Raw genomic sequence first — 21869 nt, 5'->3', positions numbered from 1 at the left:
CGAACCCGCAACCTCATGGTTCTTAGTCGGATTCGTTAACCACTGCGCCACGACGGGAACTCCAGAACATTGAATTTGAATCGCAATGCTTATTTAATTGAGGGTGAGTATTTCTGACTCAAAAAAGCTATCCATAAGTTGTGCGTGTATTTCCATTACCTTCTAAACACGGACAACCTGGATGCCCGTTTGAGTCTCAGAGAGGCAGGTGGTCACAGAAATTATTAGGACGATCTGTTACTAAATACTACAGAGTCTTTGTCCTAAAAGAGAAAAAAAAAAAAGGTGTGTTATGAAATATCATTTCATCTTTTGCTGTTTCTTCTTTCTAGTGCCCTTTGAAATAGCTGTGTTTTTTTGACTTAGGTCTCCTTAGCATTTCTTATAGGAACTGCCTTTGGGGCAGTCCCACTTAGTAAATTGTTCTGACGCTTTAGGAAAAGGAAAACCATGGTAACCAGATGGAGGGTGTGATTATTTGCCTCTGACCTGGCGGAGTGTTGGCTTTAACAAAAGAAGCTTAATAGAAACGTTCAAATTGACCCGTCTCATCACTTGGACTGCTTTGAGCTCAATCAATCTCTCATTATTATCAGAGTTATTCGAGCACAGGCAGCCGTGGTAGTATTTTTCATAATCACTCCTTGAGCCAAATGTAATTTGCAATTTGTAGTATTGTATTATGAAACAATAATGCATTAAAATGAACAGTGCAAGAATTAGGAGTATAGTGGTAAAGAAAGGACCCAGAGAAGTAGTTGCGTGAAAGACTCTCTCAAAATCATGTAAAGTGGACTTGGCCATTTCAATGCAAATTAAGCATTTAGAAAAATCAGAATTGTGTGTTGTTTTTACTGTTTAAGTGCGTGTGTATATATATTTTTTATTTTATATATTGTAATATATCATTTATTATAAAGTCAGTGTAGTGGTTGGAGGGGAAACAAAAAAATTACTTGGCGTATTTAGTTGCATTCACGTGTTTGGTATTTTGGGTTAGTGTGGTTCAATTACCTATGTGGGTGTATTTTGAGAAAAAAATGAGGTCTATCAAGCCTTATCAAAGTCCTGTGTGGAACAGTAATTATGGATCGGCCCCTTTTTACCAAGAGGAAATGTATGTATTACAGAAAATACGTCGTGTGGTCTGTGAACTAGCTGATGCGTCAGGGAACTTTTGACATTATAATTAAGATACACTTTTACCCATCTTCTGTTATTTCACTTGAATAGCTCCAAGTATAGATTATAAATATTATTTCAGAGTTCTTTATGTATTTACCTTGTGTTTTAAAGGATTACTGTGCTTTTTTATTTTTCCTTAAGTCTTTATATCTGAATCCTACCTTTTTGGGGGGGGTGGGGGAGGGATTGGTTTAGTTTTTAAGATCTTGGGAGTTTATGATGATTCTTGTTAAGTCAAAATTGGTAATGAGCTGTGTGCTTAATTTTTTATTTTATTTTTATTTTTGCTTTTTAGGGCCACATCTGTGGCATGTGGAGGTTCCCAGACTAGAGGTCTAATCAGAGCTACAGCTGCTGGCCTACATCATAGCCACTGCCACAGCCACGCCAGATCTGAGCCATGTCTCTGACCTACACCACAGCTCATGGCAATGCTGGATCCTTAACCCACTGGGCGAGGCCAGGGATCGAACTTGCAACCTCATGGTTCCTAGTTGGATTCATTTACACTGCACCACTAAGGGAACTCCCTTAATTGTTTTAATACTTATTGTCTGCGCCACACCCTTCCAGGACTCCTGTGGTGTTGGGTACTAGGCATATCTGTGCATTCTTTATTCGATAACACAGGCTATGCGGGGGAAGAGGGCTCCTCTAAGGACATTTAATGGGGGTCCTGAGAAGGATATGTTTTCCATTAAGGGAACATCACGTGTCTGTTCTAGCTTGGTTAAGTAGAAGCGATTTGTTCTTTAAAAAAAAAAAAAAATCACTTATTTTTTTTTCTGAATGCTAAGCAACCCAAATTTCATTTATTAGATCTCATCAGACTAGCACTGATGAAAACTGTACACAATCAAATAATGACGCTCAAGTTTGTGAATTTCCTTTTAAAGAGAACTCCAGCTACTCTGCTGACTTAACACTGCCTCCCGTTTTGACAAGTGCACTATCAAGTTGTCACGTACCATTCCAAGGCTCCTTCTCATCATGGTTGATTACCGAGTTTTTTTTTTTTTTTTTTTCTTCCCTAAATAAGAGCTTTCTGTTTTCCTCATCAACCTCTCTTTCCTGATTCATCCAGCATCGCCCCAAGCGACTGCTGAGTGAATCAGTGCATGACCGTGGCAACGATTTCTCAAAATGCTACTAAAATGGGTAAGATCCTGTGTGAGAATGACACGTTAGAAGTGACTTTTTTCTTTTTCTCATTTATGAAATGGAGGCGGAGGCACATGCACGTGCACACACACTCACACACACACACACACACACACACACACACAGAGCCAGAAACCATGAGCACATCATTATAGGAGAGAGATGTATACAGCGACCTCTTGCTGTTCTACCCTCTGATTGAGTCTGGGTGGTTAGACGCGCCTCTGCCGTTGCCTGGCAGTGTTTGCATCGGTCACATGGTCGGCGTTGACTTCTCAAGGGTCACTGCACTTAGTGATATTGGCAGTGGCCTAGAAATGGGTGTGCGGTGGTTTGTATGATCCTTTCCAATGGTTAAGATCCTTTCTCGACCTTGGATCGGACTCCTGGCCTTCAAGGAGAAGTTCATTGAGGAACAGTATCCCTTGAACCTCACTGCTGCCAGCAGTACAAGCTTTCTCTCCTTTACTTCTGGGAAGATGTCTTACCAGCTGCTCTCAGTATAAAAGCATTGAGAGACTGGCTGTCTTTGGTTGCTAAAGCTGGAGGTGGTGGGTGTGGCAAAATGGGCCTGAATTCTGGCTTTGCTGCCTGCTTGCCAGATGCCCTATTAAATTGCTAAATCCTCTTCCCTGGGAAATTCCAAGCTCAGACCCACCAAGGTCTCTTAAACTCAAGGAGGTGACCCAGCTTCTTGTTCCTAGCTCATCAGGTGTCTCAGGACAGCTCTGCAAACAGACCTCTTGGGTCAGTTTCCTTGTCTGTCAAAGAAAGATGTTGCACAAGGGGACTCGTCTCTAGGCTTCTGTTTTCAGATCTGTGTGCACCTAGCGCTTCAGTGCACTTGGGCAGGAATGTGCTAGAACCATCTACAGAGGTACATGGCTAGATTTTTATTTCCTTCAGCTAAAATTTAGAACAGCTACTTTTGGGGGGCGGGGCTTTAAGGCAAAAGTCAATTCCTAGGTTCATCACCAGGGTGATGAGCTGAGGGAAGTTAGCACTCATACCAAGAATGTGGGGAACGATTGTGCTAAAGTCAATTGGAAAAGAGTAATTAGAGAAAGTTGGATCCAGAACTGTTTAGGAAAAGTACGAAGCTGGTGATTAAAAGCTGGTGATGTTGCTTGGATTTGAGTGAGCTGGGTGGGATGCAGGAATGGCACCGTGCAGGGGCTTCACTTTTGCTCTGTGGATTCTTGAACTCAGCCCCTTGGGTACAATGGCTCTGCAAACACATGCCCCCACCAAAACAGGAAGGTTCCAGAAAGAGGGAACAAGTTCCTGGAGAAAGGAAGTGACTGAATCATGTGATGATGCAACCCTGTAGCAAGGAGAGGCAGGACTCAGGGCAAAGGATTGAGTTAGAGGACTGTGTGGACATCCCAGGGCGGGAGTCGAGTGTCGGGCAAAGCTGACACGGAATTCGGATCTGTGCCCTTTCCAATTCTCTCCCCAGCTAAGCGGTACCACTTAACCTAAAATTTCTTGAGTAAATAGTAAGATGAGCCTTGTTGCGAAGCCCTCTTAAGACATGAAGACCTTGGTAATTAGCAGTGAGAAATACCAGACTTTAGGTAACATTTCAGTGAGTTTGGGAGAAGAAAATCTTATTTGAAAAATGATTACTCAAAACTTACAAGATAATTGGTACTAGATAGTCTGTTCATCCCTTTTAAAATATAGCAGCAGATTTTCAAGACTTTTAACTCTCTTGGATTTTCAAGTATGAGTTTAGGAAAAGCCCTTTCCTTCCAAAACCAATTATATTTGTCTTTTATTTATAGCCAGCTGCTGTGTGTTATCATTCAGCCTAATTTTTCTTAAAGATCTCTAATTTTAGTTGCAGTTTAATATATAGTAAAATATTTCAGTGTTATTTGTACTGCAGAGAGAATGAGGTTAATTTACTAAAACCCAAGGGGATGGTTGCAAAGCACAAAACTCTTATTAGTGGTTAATTTTTCATGACAGTTCTTTCTCTATAAAAACAACAGAATTTTGTTGCACTCCATTGTGACTGTTGGTTTTTTTTTCCTTTCCCCGTTCATCAACAAGTGCCTGTCCTGCTCATCATTCTTTGCACTAATAATGTATATGGCTGATCTGGCAGACAGCAGTGATCTCATTTGTAACGCATCACGGTAGGACCCATTTGGCAGATTACTTGGAGATTACTTTAGCGGAATGAAAACATTGCTGTATCCTTTATGAAGAAAGCCATATGTTTCAGCATGTTGCAATCAATTCCCCTCTGATAAGGTGGGCTCATCCACTGTTTCCCTCTGTGAAGGAGTCTTCAGTGGCTTGTTGGTACTTTTTTTCATTCTACCTTTTCTCTCCATGTAGCTATACCTCCAAGCTCTTTGTTTTTTCCCCAAGCTCTCTGTTCTTCATTTTGTCCCTATTTTTTTTTAAAGGTCATTCTACTATATTCATATGTCTTAAGATTTGGCAAACAGATTCTTCCAGGGGTGATGGAGGTGATTATGTGTGTGGGGTGATCAGAAGGCAGTTCGTGAAACCGACTCTTCTGGAATGGGTTTGCTTCGACAACTATTCGCACAGTATTTTTCCAGCTATGCTGTTCCTTGGAAAATGACCCATTTGAATTTCATCTGTGGCTTTTAAAAGATAATAAAATAAATGTAATTGAGGTCTTCCCAGTTCCTAAGCATCTTGCTAGTAAATGATGGTCTTTAGAGGTTGATTACTGACTTCAGCTATGAAACTGACTTTTGGAATAACGTGTGTAGCTGAAATTTTTCAGAGACACCCCCCCCCCCCCGCCTTCTTTCAGGAAGAATTAAGCAACTGTAAATTAAGAACACTAGAATAAATTGGCAATTAGAGGGATGAGGGTATAGTTACTTTCTTTTTCTTTTATCGTCTAGGATGGTTGGTGTATTTTTTTCACTTACACTATTTCATGTTGTCAAAAAATTACAGCTGAGGGATCCATTTTTACCCCAATTATAAAGTAATACGCTGTGCTTTTAGGTATGCCTTAAAGAAATCACATAATTTATTAAATAAAGGAGGCATTAAGGGATATGTCCAAATGCTAATAAACATTTTATCTATGGTTTATTCATTTTTTCATACATTAATCTTGAATCAAATTTAAAAAAGGAGTGTAGAACAGTTTGATAAGAAATTTACAAATAATAAAATAGTGGTACTGGTGATTAGGAGGCAACCTAGGAAACTAATATTTTGACATCAAATACAGTGAGAAAAAAATGCAGATCTTAATTATGAGTTGGGAATTCACTTTTTTTCCTTTATAATCTTATGTATTTGAGATTAAAAAGCTGGACGTTGATGGGCTGAAAATATCTAAACTGCTTTAAAGCTTGGAAAAGTCAACCACCTCCGTTTTCCCCTGTATTATTAACTCAAATGGCAGATTCTTCTTGTAAGATTAAACTGTCGCTTTTGGTAGAGGTAGATGATATATCTTGTGTCATGTCATCATAGTGTTTCTCAAATATGATACAGGGTTCAGTCTATGAAATCTAGAATGTGAATCAGCAACATGAACAAAACAGGTCAATGTGACAACATTGAATTGTTTAGAAGATATTTATTTTATTTTTCTCTTTTTACAGCCACACCGTAAACTGTGGAATATGGAAGTTCCTGGGCCAGGGATTAAATTGGAGCTGCAAGAGTTCCCGTCATGGCGCAGTGGTTAACGAATCCGACTAGGAACCATGAGGTTGCGGGTTCGGTCCCTGCCCTTGCTCAGTGGGTTAACGATCCGGTGTTGCCGTGAGCTGTGGTGTAGGTCACAGATGCGGCTCAGATCTTGCGTTGCTGTGGCTCTGGCGTAGGCTGGCAGCTATAGCTCCGATTGGACCCCTAGTCTGGGAACCTCCATATGCCGCGAGAGCGGCCCACGAAATAGCAAAAAGACCAAAAAAAAATAATAATAATAATAAGTAAATAAATAAATTGGAGCTGCAGCTGTCAGCCTATGCCACAGTCACAGCAATGCTGGATCTGAGCTACATCTGCAACCCATGCCGCAGCTTGTGCCAACACTGGATCCTTAACCCACTGAGTGAGGCCAGGGATTGAACCCGCATCCTCACAGGCACTGTGTTGGGTTCTTAACTCACTGAGCCACAACGGGAACTCCCTAAAGGATATTTATGAATGGGAAAACTCAGTGGTTAAATGATTTACCTTTAGGAATTTCTATTATAAGTAAATGTGATATATTAAGATTTGAACTTAACCCTTTCTATGATGTTAGAATATAATACAGTTTATATTTCCAGGTGCCTCACATGTTGCAGAATTTTCACAATGGAATTCACTTGGGCTTTGAATACTATCTACATGCTAATGACACTCAGATTAGCTTGGCCAGCCCTGTCCTCTCTCCAGTACCTCTCGTAGATGCTCAGTACACTTTTGTCAGAGGAATGAACATGAAGTCCTAGATGTTGGCTTCTACTGAGATGTGACAGTTTTTTATGTTGGCACTTTTTTTATGTATTCATTTTATGAAGGCAATCATCATGCTTAACTCTTAGGCATTATTGCTATATTGACAAAAATAAAGTTTTTATTTTTAGCACATTGTATTAATCAGTTTTAAAAGCATAGCATGTAATTTTCTCCTTTGTGAGAAGTTGTCAGATTTTTTCTTCTTTTTTCTTTTCTTTTCTTTTCTTTCTTTCTTTCTTCTTTCTTTCTTTCTTTCTTTCTTTCTTTCTTTCTTTCTTTCTTTCTTTCTCTCTCTCTCTCTCTCTCTCTCTCTTTCTCTTTCTTTTCTTTTCTATTTTTTTTTGCTTTTTAGGCCACACCCCATGCATATATGGAAGTTCCCAGGCTAGGAGGCCAATCAGAGCTACAGCTGCCAGCCTACACCACAGCCATAGCAATGCTAGATCCGAGCTTCATCTGTGACCTGCACCACAGCTCACGGCAACACCAGATCCTTAACCCACTGAGTAAGGCCAGGGATTGAACCCATATCCTCATGGATCAAACCCTAGTCAGATTCGTTTCCGTTACACCCCAATGGGAACCCTGAGAAGTTATCAGAGGTTAGGCCTAAGTTCTTAGGATTTTTTTTTTTTCTTTCTTTTTTCTTTTTTTTTTTTTTGCAATGGAAATCATCTAATTTCCAAATAACATTAAAATTTAAGGGTAGAGTTGTTTTATGGAAGTTAAGTTTACCGGCAGTTTTCAATGCTATTTAATAATATACATCATTTTAAAGGTGGTGCTATTTTAACTTTTTTCTATGTTAACATTTTAAGAATTCTTCCCTTATTTATGACATAGTGTTAATTTATTGAACACATGAAATATTCCCATGTACACTTCATGCATAGATCAGTATTTAAAATCAGGTACATAGGGGAGTTCCCATCACGGCTCAGTGGAAACAAATCTGACTGGCATCCATGAGGATGCAGGTTTGATCCCCGGCCTCGCTCAGTGGGTTAAAGATCCGGCATTGCCATGAGCTGTGGTGTAGGTCAAAGATGTAGCTCAGGTCTCTCATTGCTGTGGCTGTGGTATAGCCTGGCAGCTGTAGCTCCAATTTGACCCCTAGTCTGGGAACTACCATATGCAGCAGGTGTGGCCCTGAAAATGACAAAAAATAAAAAAATAAGAAAAGGAAAATAAAAAATAAAATAAATATAATATGGTAGGTATTAAAAAGAAATATATATACTCCCAACAACACCATTATATATCAGCTTTGGACCTACCTTTTTACGCCTCTTTTTCTTTTTTCTTTTCTTTTTTTGGTCTTTTTGCCATTTCTTGGGCCGTTCCCACAGCATATGGAGGTTCCCAGGCTAGGGGTCTAATCGGAGCTGTAGCCACTGGCCTACGCCAGAGCCATAGCAACGCGGAATCCAAGCCGCATCTGCAGCCTACACCACAGCTCATGGCAACGCGGGATCCTTAACCCATTGAGCAAGGGCAGGGATCGAACCCGCAACCTCATGGTTCCTAGTTGGATTCGTTAACCACTGCGCCACGACAGGAACTCCAACGCCTCTTTTTCAATATGATTAACTGTCACTGTAAGTCAGAGTCCTAAGTTTGTGCTTGGAAAGCAATGTTCTGGATACGTTACATATTTATGAATGCTTAGTTGAATAGCTGTCTACAGACAATGTCTTTTTTTTAAACATCTGGCGACCGAATCACTACAGACGAATATTATTTGATAGTCGGGAGCCCATGCATTCCAGGCTATGGGGTCTGGAGAAAAGAAAAAAAAAAAAGAAGGAACAGAGCAGGAAAAAGAATTGATGCTAAGTCTGAGGCTTCTGAGGCATTTCGGAGGCCAGAAGGGCAGAAGTATTTTCTTGTTTTCTTGGAGAGCCTTGACTTCAGCGCCCATCTGCGGAAGTGTGTGTGGACTGGTTTTGATTCATGCGTTTATTCCTCGTGTTTGCTTGTGATCACATACAGATTTCCAGGTCTCAGACGCCACGTTTCGCAATGGCTTTTCATCAGATTTCGGAACAGTATTTGATGAGACTGCCCTAAAGCTTTCATTTAATAAGCCCAATGTACTGTTGCAGTGGAAAGTATCCCTTTTACTTTGAACCTTGCAAACACGGCCTTGTTTGTCAGTGTTTAAACGATGATGAAAGTTTCCAATAAACCTGACTGTGCAAGTAAAGAAGAATCGTCCTTTACGGAGAGATTATTAAATAGATGATTGTGGATTGTCCTTCTTTAGTGCTAAGAGAAACCCACTCAGATGCAGATTTTTAGCCTCCGGCACTTGAGGTGTTAGGCCCTCAGTGCTATACATTTATAGATTGTTTGTTTCACAAAGATGCACCGTGAGGATTTGAGTGGTTGCTGTTTTTGTTTCGCCTAAAGAACTATGGGTATGGAGGCTATTTCCAAAAAAGGGTATTCTCTGGAAAGTTCTAATGAAAAGTGATTCCAGTGAGGTTCTACTGTACAGTACAGGGAACTGTCACTAATCTGTTGTGATCGAACACAATGGAAGATAATATGAGAAAAAGAGTGTGTGTGTATATATCTATTTATGACTGGGTCACTTGGCTGTATAGGAGAAATCGACCCAGCATTGTAAAACTTTAATAATAAAAATAATTTAAACATTGTACACGTGAATAAAAAAAATTTAAAAAGCGATTAAAGTAACCCGATATAAAATTTTAATCCTGGGCTACTGAATGGCAGGAGACACTAGGGCCCTGGGTTGAGGACACTGACACTTGATGAGTGTGTATGTCTTTGCCCCAAAAGCATGGCAACGCGTTTTGTATATATTGATGAGTTAGAATTTTTTGTTATCAACAGGTTTGGCAAACATCGGAAAGATGACAAGATTGAGAAAACGGGTAAAATAAAAATCCAGGACTCCCTGACGTCCGAAGAGGAGAGAGTGCGGATGAAGCAGGAGCAGGAGAGGTAGATTTCAGTGACTTGGTTCAACCTCATCAGAGGAGGGCTCTTCTCCTCCTTCTCACTCTTTCTTTCTTTTTAATAGAAAGAAATTGCTTTCATTTTATTTTCACTTTTTTTTCTGTATCAGTCAAAATACTGACGGTTGGATGAATACAACCTAAAGAACAATGAAAAGAAAACACCCTTGGCGTTCTTTTCGTGGCTCAGCGGTTAAGGAACCCTGAACCCCACGAGGATCCATGAGGATTCGGGTTCGATCCCTGGCCTCCCTCAGTGGGTTAAGGATCCAGTGTCGTAGTGAGCTGTGGTGTAGGTCATAGATGTGGCATGGATCCCGCTTTGCTATGGCTGTGGTGCAGGCCAGCAGCTATAGCTCTGGTTTGACCCCTTAGCCTGGGAACCTCCATATGCCACAGGTGCAGCCCTAAAAAAAAGAAGAAAGAAAAGCCCCTCATTTTTGGTTTCGACACTAAAATGACTTTTATTGGTTTTAGTTAAGGTCGTTGCCTAGGAGATAGTGGGGCGCCTGAGATGAATAATTCAGCATTAACGCTGGATTTATGATCAGTTTTAAAATCACAAGAAGTATGTAAAATTCTGTCTCATTCATCTATGAATGTGTTAATATATTATAATAATTTGAAAGAAATACTCATCTGGAGATAAAACTATTTGAGTCTTAGAGTTCCCGTTGTGACTCAGTGGGTTAAGAACCTGATGTTGTATCTGTGAGGATGGATGCAGGTTCGATCCCTGGCCTTTCTCAGTGGGTTAAGGATCTGGCATTGCTGCAAGCTGTGGCATAGGTCGCAGACATGGCTCCCACGTGATGTTGCTGTGGCTGTGGCCTAGGCCTCAAGCTGCAGCTCTGGCGATTTGATTCCTAGCCTGGAAACTTCCATATGCCGCAGGTGTGGCTGTAAAAAGCGGGGGAAAAAAAACCTATTCGAGTTTTTGCATATCAGTTAAAATAATTTGTTTTATAATAATTGAAGAGGCTGTTGGTTTTTTTACTGTGTTGTTTTCCTAACAAACCTGACATCTTTTTCTTTTTTCTCCTTCTATTTTACTATCACATTTTGTGTGACATTTTCTACTTAAATTTTACTCCATCTCTTCCAGAAAGATTGATGTTGATTGTTGGGTCATTTCATCTTGGGAACCCAAAGACCAATGAAATGAATGAAAGTTACTTGACGCAGACACTTGAAAACCACTTTATAAGCAATTAGAATTTTTCTCATTGTAATTCGTAGAGGGTGAGAAAACTATCTCACCCTTAGGTTATTAGGGTTTTCAGGCTTGGGGTGAGGTTGTCTGTCCCATCTATTTCATTTTCAAGATGCCGCAGCAAGCGCTACTATGCCTCTTTTAATTTTAATAATCTGGGGTGTCAGGGAGTGTCTGGTGCTTTGATCGAGGTTATAAAGCTAAATAGCATCCATAGCTAGGCTTGTAGCCCTGCATTTCTAAGACTGAGTATGGTATTCTTACTATAATTCTAGAGTCGGGGCACCTTCGATCTCATTCTTAACAAGGAAAGAAAGAACTCCACAGGGTTTTCTTTAGAAGGGATTCGTGTTTGGCTATGTTTCATTCCTCTTATACCTCTTTTTTTGGTTTGTTTTTCTGGGATAGTTACTCTGATTCTCCAGCTTTTCAGAGTATAAAATATACGAATGGGGAAAATATGCACTTTTAATCTACGATGCAAGACTGGGTTTCTTCTGGTTCTTCTCCAGTTTTTTACAAAATCCTTTCACTCTTCTAGCTGTCCCAGCTCTCTTTAATTCTCACTCATCTGGGCCTCCCCAAACTTATAAATAAACTCACTATTTTTAGACCAGGACGTGGCGTGTTCCATCGTGTGCGGAATATGACATTTAAGTGTTCAGTAGTTTAAACGTCTAGCCTAATAGACTCTTACTCTTTCAGGAAGACTATACCCAAGGTAAATGTATGAACTCAGGTTTATCCAAAGGCAAATATGTGATTTAGTCAGCGAGCAGTTTAAGAGATAGAAAGAAGCATTTCCCTTTTACCTACGTTGATGCCAGCCGAAGGGAGAGCTGCATTAATCCTGCCCCATTTTTCATATTCTAAACATTCCTCTTTTTTTGCAGTTTCAGTTTCAATGTGGAATTCTATCAGCATTTTCCAAAATATTTTTATAATGCATAGTCACATTTTTACAGCCAAACAATGGTTTTACATAATGGCTTCACTTGTATTATTAATTTGCCTAAGGCAAGGTTCACCTCTCAGCTTTGCTTTTAATCTCCATTTCTGTACCTCTAATGATGCAATACTTCTGGGAACTAGGTTGGTTCTAATGAATTTACAACATACAGGAGGCCTAGAATAAAGAATCTTTTGGGGTCAAGGAACAAGTGAATGGTCCATTAAAAAAAATCAATTAGATTCATAATTTAAGAAAACTGTTTGACTTTGACTTTGTGTTTCACTAACAATTTTTACAAGCATGTTTTATTTAAACTCATGGATCCTGTAACGGAGCAAGTGGATACAGGAGACTCATTGAATTGCCTAAGTGGTGCTTGTTTAGTGTTTGTTATTTTGATGGAGCAAGCCTGCTTTTTGTGTGACCTCCTTCCTATTCTGTCTATTGGCACCAGCATTACTCCTTTTGAGAACGGAAACGGCAGCTTCTCTGGGAAGAATTTGGAAATCATAGAGAAAAAGAAATGAACCACTGCTTATATTCTCATCACAGCCTTGACTTCACTGCTGATTGGCAGTGAAGCATCTCCTGCAACATTACTTACTGCTGTAGCTACTTGAGTTCCAAAAATTATTTTGGCTGATTCCATATAAAAATAGAAGAGCTGACATTCCTTAGTTATTAGTTATGACGTGTCCACATACCAAAATGGTTTTTTTTTTTTGGTCCGTGCAAATCCATGAAACTTGACTATTACTCAAGATAGTGTATCGAAAAATCGAAAGGACAATGAGTATGGTTTAAAATGGTTTTTCCAACCACATTAAGATCTATTTAGATGGTGAAAGTAAATTAGAGTCTTTGGAGCAGGGGCCTGAGATTGAATCTGACTTCATTCTTGCTAACTTCCCTCCCTTTCCTTCCACTCGCTGCCATCACGGGGAGGTGGAGTCTTGAATACACGGGGTCCACTTAGGAGGAATGCATGAGAAGGATCCCAGCGAGGGTCTGCCCTCTCTCTCTCTCTCTCTCTCTACTAGTCCCTCCTGCCGCACACTGGAGACTGCATACCCGAGGTCTCCTCTCAGGAACGAAGGCACCAAAGGTGAAGTTAGCTGGTCGTGGGATATGCAATTTTGATGTCTGGCTCTGAGCTCTGAGCCTGGTACCCTACCCTTTCCGTGATGCTGTTGGCCACATTTGATTTAGATGGAGAAACTAAGCCAAGTGATTGGTGTTTGGAACTAAAACGAAAGAGGCTTGCTGCCTCTTCCTGGTTTCTCTTTTTAGTTTCACCAACAGGTCCCAATGTCTGCTTTGAGCAAGTCCTTGACACTTTGATAAAAACTTATTTGTGGTCTTTCCTAGTTGGTAAGATCCTTTTCAGAAGATGATACCTGTTTTCTTAGTGAGTTTTGGCAGAAATTAACATTAAAATGTAGCATCGTAATAACAAAGTTAAATTGCATAAATGAAAAATTTGTGAAATGACAAGAATACTCTATATAGCAATAATAGGTACATGCCCTGTGCGGCTGAAAGAATAAAGATGTTTCACTCATTTTGGCTTGGAACTTAATATTCAGATTTCCTAAATTCTGACACCAGAACCCAGATGTCCTGGGTAATTTTTGCATGTAGGTCATACGTTGTCATTCAAACACAGCTTGACTTTTAAAACTTAAGTGTTGAGTGGAAAGAAATGTTTTTCTTTCATCTAACAGAGTTCATCATATTTTCTCTGACCTCTTGAATCCTTCAGACAAGTCAGCTCTAATCAATGAGATTAATTCATCAGGCGTCTTTATAAAAAAATCATTGTAGAGGTGAACACAATTTTTCAAGAATCTATTAACTTCGTGAATGTACACTATTTAGACCAGTACTTGGGCAAATTGGAACAGATTTTATTGACAGTCTGTAACTGGAGTAGGAAAGGCAGTTTTACTTTTAATGAGAGCTGTCTTAGACGTATTTGGCGTTGTAGCATCTCTTTGAGTTGGAAATAATTGTAGGTACTTGGACACTTGGTGAAAGCTTGAACATAATGTGAATGAATGAGTGGCTTTATCTATGAAAGTGTGTTGTGTATGTGTGTTTTGGTTAATGAAATATTACTCTAGTGTTTTATTAGTGTAAAAGAGAAATTTGTGTGGTTTCACGATATATTAAGTCCATAAAATGATAGCATAAAATTTATTATTATTATAATTGTTCCTCTCTCAGGGATTCCTTATGTTCGTTAAGAAGGAGAAACGATATAAACCTCTTGACATTAAAAAATCAGTATAAGACATTATAATCAATTGTGTAAGTTGGTGACCACAGAGCTTAAGGATGGGGAGAAGTTGCTGGGGCTAAAGTTAGTCACGCATACTTCATATAGATGGTAATTTGGGGTCTAGATCTAGTTCTCAAGAACTTATGCGTTTAGTAGAATGGAAAAGTTGGACACTCACGCTCAGGCGCAGGGCTCATGGTGGGTGGGCATTCTTGTAACTGCTTAGACTTTGGAAAAGTTGTGGTTGTCTTATTCATTGGTATTGCCCATGAATGGTTTACTTTTATCTCTTTCTCTCCTTTTAACCACATTCTATTTTAAAACTACTATGAGCTCATTTTAACTTCGCAGGATGATGTCTAACTCCCCCCCCCCCCACCTATTAGAAGGTACCGCTGTGGATTTCAACAGCTTGCCTTCTTCTCTTGGATTCAAAATATACCTTAACGAGAGTTGTTTCTGCTCAAGAATTTTTAAAGACCCATTCAGAGTATGCAAGTCTTTTCTTTTCAAAACGATTTTTGCCCCAATATTACAGAAATATTAATATCCCACTTAGGATCACAACTGTCTTCCGATTTAGGGGGACATTGTTCCTTTTGGGGTCCTTAAGCACAGGCACCTCACTGGCAGCTTATATCTTGATAGGTGGAAATTTTTAGATTTATCGAGCAGAGTAAGCTGAAGATTTCTGAAGGCTGCCATTTGCTGAAGTGTGTTGAGGGGTAAATAAAGCATTCAGTCAGTTGACCACAAACTGCTGTTAAATCGAACTGTTTTTCTTTCCAGTCGCCTTGTAGCTTAAATTTCATTCTGCCATGAAATTAGGTTTTATTTGATGAATTTCTGTAATACCGATTTTTCGAGAGAGGAAATATTGTTGGGAAAAGATCCAGGAACTGTGTTCCCAGAATGAGTCTTCTGGATGGTAGTGCAATGCTTTTGAGGTAAAACCTGTCCCCAAGGAGTTGATTTCAAGCTCTTAGACATTGTTTTGACGATAGCTACCACTTATCTAAATTTATTTTTCCTTTTATATTAGACTAATATTAGTATATTCTGTCTTCTGTAGACATGAAAAAAAATTTTTTAATTAAGCTCATTCAAGGTCAATTTCTGCTTCTGGGAGTCTTCTTCATAAAATGCACCATTGGTGGCTCCGTGTGTTGAGGCTTCATAGCTTTGGAGGTGGAAGTATTTTGGATACGGCTGAGTAATTTCAGAACCCATTGATTTTCCATCCTGAGACGCTGGTTCCTCAGTAATGCTTCTCCTGCCGCGTATCTGTTCTGGATACACAAAGACTATACTTCATAGTCATAAAAAAGTTATTTTCATTTCGCTTTACTGCAATTAGTGCTAAAAGCCATTTATTGTAAAAGCAAAAATTCTAATGAATAGAAATGTTACAAGAACAGAAGTCTTGTGTGTTTTATCTTCATCATGCATCATCCATTTTAATTAGAGAAAAGGGTGGTGAACACTGTGACAAGAGCCTGGAATGAAAATCATTAATTGACGTCAAGCTGAAGAGAGACTGTTAGCATGAATTTCGTGACAGCAGGAAAGAAATTAACCTTATTACTTTATTTAGTATATTACATTATTTTGTGTATTATTTTCTATGCAGGTTCGAGGCAATTTCATTATCATAATGGAAAAGCTTTTTTTTTTCCCCCCCCTAACAAAAAAGAAAGGTGTGAATATTTATGTTGGAACGGAACAAATTGAAGTGATAAATTCTATACTAACATGTTTAAAGTCTTAATAAAAAGTTTTAAGGGTGGTTTTATTTATTTATTTTTATCATTTCAAGAACAAGGAAATAGTGCATGAAGATGTTGCCCATTGACGTCAGCATGGCGCTCTGCCATCATTTAAACCTCAGAATGGTCCTCCTGTTTATGGTGCGGAAGGACTTTCTGGGCTGCCTAAAGCAATAGACATTTATTTCTTTGGCTAAGTTTTGGGCTAATCAGTTACTTCTGTCATTGCTAAGGTTTGGCCTGCGGTAAATCAGATGGCTAATGCCAAACAACTACATGACTGTTCAGAAAGATGGATGACTCTTACATGTTAGAGATAATTTGTGACCTCAGGGTCACCCTAAAAGAGTGGACGGGGTGTCCTTTTATAGCATTGACCATCTGGAACCATTAAGGGCTGAACGGCAAGATACAATTTTTGCAAAGTTTCCTTAAACTATGCTATTTTTATTGGGACACCAAAAATATTTTCTCCCCCTGGGCCAAATATTTTTGCTGAAATAAGAAAACGATGGAAATGAAAACATGAAGTGCAAATATATACAACATGTTGATATACAGCATGGAATTACAACGTCTGGTTGTGTTACAGAGTCCCTTTTCTCACGTGATAATAAACAAGCCCTTCAAGTATAAAAGTGTATAATAAAATCATTTGCATCTTTTGCTATCTGAATTGTCACTAAAATGCACCAAAACCCAACGGTGCTTTCCTTGTTTTAAACCTCTGCTTTTCAGTGCCATTTGCCTGCAAGCTTCATTTGCATTGATTTCTAGGGTGAACCTTAAAATGCACATTGGTTCAGGCTAGTAACCAAATTTGTTAGCCTTTTGCATCTAGTCCCATCATTGCTGGCCGCAGAAATACTGGAATTTTATTTCTAAGGTTTCCATTGGAAGTATGAACCACCAGTGTGGACAGGAGGGTTATAACTTCGGGGATAAATTCATTGGTGACAACAAGGTAAACAATAAAAATATAATTTCTTACGTTATCGGAGCTTAGCAAGAAAAAATCAGTGTTTCCAGAAGGGACTATTGATGTGACTGTACTGTTTATGGGATGCGGTGATGAGCGGCAATTTGTAAGAATGTGCAACTTTGAGTAAAAGAAAGCAATTGAGAACTGGCATTTATGACTCATTCCTCACGTGACTGAGCATTTCCTCTGAGCCGCTGACTTGTTAGGGTTTGACACCCAGTGAACATGAGTTTCTGTGTAATTTGGAACAAAAGGACATTCTAATCCAGGACCCATCAGTAAGATGTTGAAACAGATGTGTAAGCCATTTGGGAAGATTTATTTAGGTTTTGTGCAATCCCTTGAGAAGAGAATGTTCCTATTCTGTTTTCTGATGGCTTAACAGGGCTGCGCATCCCAACCTAAATGAGCTGAAGTAGCTTTGCTTTGAAAGAACCACAGGATTCACTCCGTTTTAAACCCATCCAAATCACTCTGTTTGGTTTCAAGAGGTTCTCCAAATTCCGTTTTGGCTTTATGGGTAGTGTCGCCCCTCAAAATTTTTTTTTGGGGGGGCGGTTCCCAGACTTTAGGACTTGTGTGGTACCCAGTCACCCTGAATATTACCTGTGAACAGGTGATTGTCTGATGGTGACCAAATAAAGTAGTCAGTATAAAGTGAGTAAAGTGAGTTATGAGACAAGTGATCATCACGGAAGAAAGAAATCATTTCCCTCTTGTGATAGTTTTTCTGGCTGAATACAGAGTCAAAAAAGACAGACATGGTTTGAAAAGAATAAAATTAGCTCTGAACTTATGTGAACTTTTTCATCATGGATATCTAGCATTTCATGATAATCAGCTTCTATAATAGCATCTTTGACTGTCATATTTGCTCCTAAATGAATACATAGACTATAATAAAAATCTATGATAATTTCAGCTAAATTTGATATTAGAATTTGAGCTGCTATTTTTCATGTGGGTCTTATCTTTGTTGGACTCTTGGACTCCCCTGATAAGAAAGTAGGTATTTCCGGTATTGCCTCATGAGTTAAGAACGTCACTGGCTCTCTACTCAGGAAGTAAGGTCTTTCTAGGAAGGTTTTGGGAATATGGGAAGCATTTTTGGTTGCCCCAGTGGCTGGGGGACACTGCTTGAGGAGGTGTAGGTAGAACTATTTGTGCAGGAAATCCTGCACAGCCACAGACAGACCTTTCTCAAATGTCGCTGGACTCCTGTTCAGGAACACTACTGAAATGAATTTAAGTATGAAATAAGGAAATTAGAGAAATTTGAATTGGCAAGTCCCCAGTTTGGAAAACCAGACTGGCACAATGGTGACAAGCTAAATGTAAGGAAAAAAAAAAAAAAAAAAAAAAGGAGGGAAAAATTGCAAATTTTGCTTCCAATGCTATGGGACAGTTTTCCAGCTTAAAAAGAAACACAGCTTTATTTTGAAATAATTTTAGATTTACAGGAAGTTGCAAAGATGGCACTATGTTGAATTACAGTGGTCGGAGCAGACATCCTTACCTTTCCCCTAATCTTAAGGGCAAGTATTTTGTCTTTCTTCATTGTGTCACCAATAGGTTTTTAACAGATGCTTTTTTTATCAAGTTTAGGAAGTTAGTTTTGCTCTACTACTAGCTTTTGGGGATTTCTGCTATGATGGGTGTTGAATTTTGTCAGATGCTTTTTCTGTATCACTTGATATGATTATGATTTTTCTTCTTTAGCCCTCACATTGACTGATTTTCAAATATTCAACCAGCCTTGAATTCTTTCAATAAATATCACTTGGTCATGTTGTTTAATTCTTTTTATATATTAGCAAATTCTGTTTGCTAGTATTTTGGTAAGGGGTTTTGTGTCTGTATTCATGAGAAATAATTATTGGACTGTCTTTACCTGGTCTTTTATTTTTACTATATTCTTTTGAATTCATTTATGTTTCACTTATGCTAACAGTGGTCTACTTCAAATGTAAAAAAAAGTAAATAACTTTGCAATAAAATATTAAGCACAGCCCAGGAGTTCCCGTCATGGCTCAGTAGTTAACAAATACGACTAGGAACCTTGAGGTTGCGGGTTCAATCCCTGGCTTCGCTGAGTGGGTTAAGGATCTGTTGTTGCCATGAGCTGCGATATGGTTCGCACGGCTTGGATCCCGAGTTGCTGTGGCTGTGGCTGTGGTGTAGGCCAGCAGCTACAGCTCCGATTAGACCCCTAGCCTGGGAACCTCCATATGCCACAGATGCCGCCCTAGAAAAGACAGTAAATAAATAAACAAACAAACAAACAGCCCAAAGTGTTGCTTTTTATAAACAAGATTTCACTTGTAAGTGGACATTTATATTTCTAAGTATGTAATGGAAAGAATTTTCCCATCCAAAATTATCGAAATTCTATCAAGGGTAGTTTAATTATTTTCAGCTAAGACTGACTTGGGATATACATTATGTCATTTGGTTGAAGAGGACTTTCTACCAAGTAGCTTAGTAAAATCTTAGGAAATATTTAAACATATCTTCAGTAAAAGTGGTTATTTAAGGTCTGTTCCCTAGTTGTAACACAGGCAAGTTTTGTTTCAGAATTTGGATACATGCCATCTTATCCTTATTATCCTTAATATCAGGATTTTCCAGTTCTGTGTACATCACGGTAAAACAAAGTCAGTGTCATTAAACTGAGACCTTCTTTTGCCATTAATAAAGAATTAGGGTGTGTGGATTCATGGGTAAACTTCATAGTATGTTGAATGTGTATGGTGTATTTACAGTGAGCAAGATTATACATGGTACACCCACACATAAGTGTAATAAATATATAGTATGTGTGTGTGCGATTTTTTAAAACATGACTTTTGCCTCAAAAAATTTTATGAGTAAAGCCCAAGTGGATGCTTAAAGTTATTTGTCCCCGGTGAATTTTTCAAGCTAGTTAATAAGTGCGAATTTCAATGAAGATGTAAATGACAACTGTGTCTTACTGACGGGAACAAAGCTCTCTGAGATGATCAGTTTTGAGCATCCGTGACATTACCTTGACAATCTAACGCCATGACTATAACATCCTTTATCATATCCGTCTTCTTAGAGTTGCATGAAATAATGTCTTACCACATTTCGATGAATATTTCTATCTGCAATTCTTAGAAAAGGGCTAGTTTCTCTTGTTCCAACTTGTTCTACTTTGACAGGATTCAAGCCAAAACTCGAGAATTTAGGGAGCGGCAGGCTCGGGAGCGTGACTATGCTGAAATCCAAGATTTTCATCGGACGTTTGGCTGTGATGATGAGTTGATGTACGGGGGAATGTCCTATGAAGGCTCCATGGCTCTCAGCACCAGACCCCAGAGCCCCAGAGAAGGCCGCGTGATGGATGCTTTGTATGCCCAAGTGAAGAAGCCACGGAATTCCAAACCTTTACCTGCAGACAGGTAGGCTCCAGGAGCAATCAGGGTATTGCTCCCAAATCAGCTTTTATATAGTTGGTGACTAGGGAGTGGATTGTCCATCAGTCCTCAAACCAGAACTGCCTTTTATTAATGGCCTTTAAAAAACCATTGCGTTGAAGAGTATGGAGTCTACACAAGCTGAAACTTCATGGAGGGAACAGTGGAGATTTTGATAGCTTCTTTAATGTTCCCAGCATAGTTCATCTTGTTCTTAAAACCGTTTCATATGGGAGAACTAACCTGTAGTTTATAACTCAAATGAAAAACAAAACTTGAAACTGTAGGTCTTCTTTTTAAGGCGTATTTCTTTTTATTGCTTGAGGAGCCACTAGCCGTGGTAGTTAAATAAATGGGCAATGCTATGATTTGTTCCAGTTACGATTTATTTGGGCCACTTTTTTTGGGGGTGACATGATTTTATATTATGAAATTATTAGTAGATGCCGTGTAGAGTATAGCCGGTCTTCAAATTGCTTGTTACGAGCCATGACCATAAGTCTGACGCTATATATTAGAACAGCAACAGAGTGCAGTGCTGACCCTATTGTTAATGGTTATGTATTTAGGGCAAATTTTATCTGAAACAATTTAAAAACAGATCTTTTTCTACTCTTCCGTTTATATATTCAAGCACCACGTAAAGTTTGGTTCATAAAGAAAATAATACTCATTTCTTTTTATTTGCAACACATGCCTGCTATCATCATAAACAATATATACAACCAACCCATCTCATCATACGATGGTATCTTATAATCATTGCTCTATGGTAGAGCTAAGCTTTGACCTTAAAAATAGTTGGTTTCACTTAAAATGAGTGGTTCTCAGGAGTTCCCTTGTGGTGCAGCGGGTTAAAGATCCAGTGTTGTCACTGTAGCTGCTTGGGTCACCGCTGTGGCGAGGGTTCGATTCCTGGCCCTGGAACTTGCACATGCCACAGGCGTGGCCAAAAACAAACCAAACTATGGGTTCTCAGACTTTAGTGTGCATCAGATACCTGGAGGGCTTCTTAAAACACAGATGGCTTAACCTTTCTCCAGAATTTTGACTCTGTAGGACTAGAGTGGAGCCTGAGAATTTGTATTTCTAGCAAGTTCCCAGGTCCGATGCTGGTCCTGTGCTTTAAGAACCGCGGCAAGACTAAAGATGTGTCCGAAGTTCCATGTGCTATCTGGGTGCTATATTTTGCAAGCAGTCTATGTTTTCATTATTTATTTCCAGCTATTTGTCATGGAGGGTTTGCAAAGGCAGCAGGTAACCCTCAGGCATACCCAGAAAGAAGCATTTTAAAGAGTAGCAAAAGGGGAGGCAGATTTGGGGAAAACAAATCAGATTATTGGTCTGTTCTTTGGTTGGTTGTTTGGTTTGGTTTGGTTTTAGGGTTTTGAAAATTGTTGTATGAAAATCTGTTTGAGGTTGACTGTAATGATTCTTGTAAGTTAAC

At 39.1% G+C, this 21869-nt stretch overlaps 1 protein-coding gene across 1 annotated transcript in view; it reads left to right on the top strand.

The window, feature by feature from the left end:
- PARD3 (par-3 family cell polarity regulator) overlaps positions 1–21869 on the top strand; it is a 632416-nt gene that overhangs the window by 453203 nt on the left and 157344 nt on the right. The window contains 2 exon segments of the mRNA XM_021064231.1: positions 9667–9777; positions 20168–20407. Coding sequence (XP_020919890.1) covers positions 9667–9777; positions 20168–20407 — 351 coding nt within the window.

This window comes from Sus scrofa, chromosome 10 (genome assembly GCF_000003025.6).
Source record: "Sus scrofa isolate TJ Tabasco breed Duroc chromosome 10, Sscrofa11.1, whole genome shotgun sequence".
Classification (NCBI taxonomy): domain Eukaryota; kingdom Metazoa; phylum Chordata; class Mammalia; order Artiodactyla; family Suidae; genus Sus; species Sus scrofa.
This window is presented reverse-complemented; position numbering and strand designations above follow the sequence as displayed.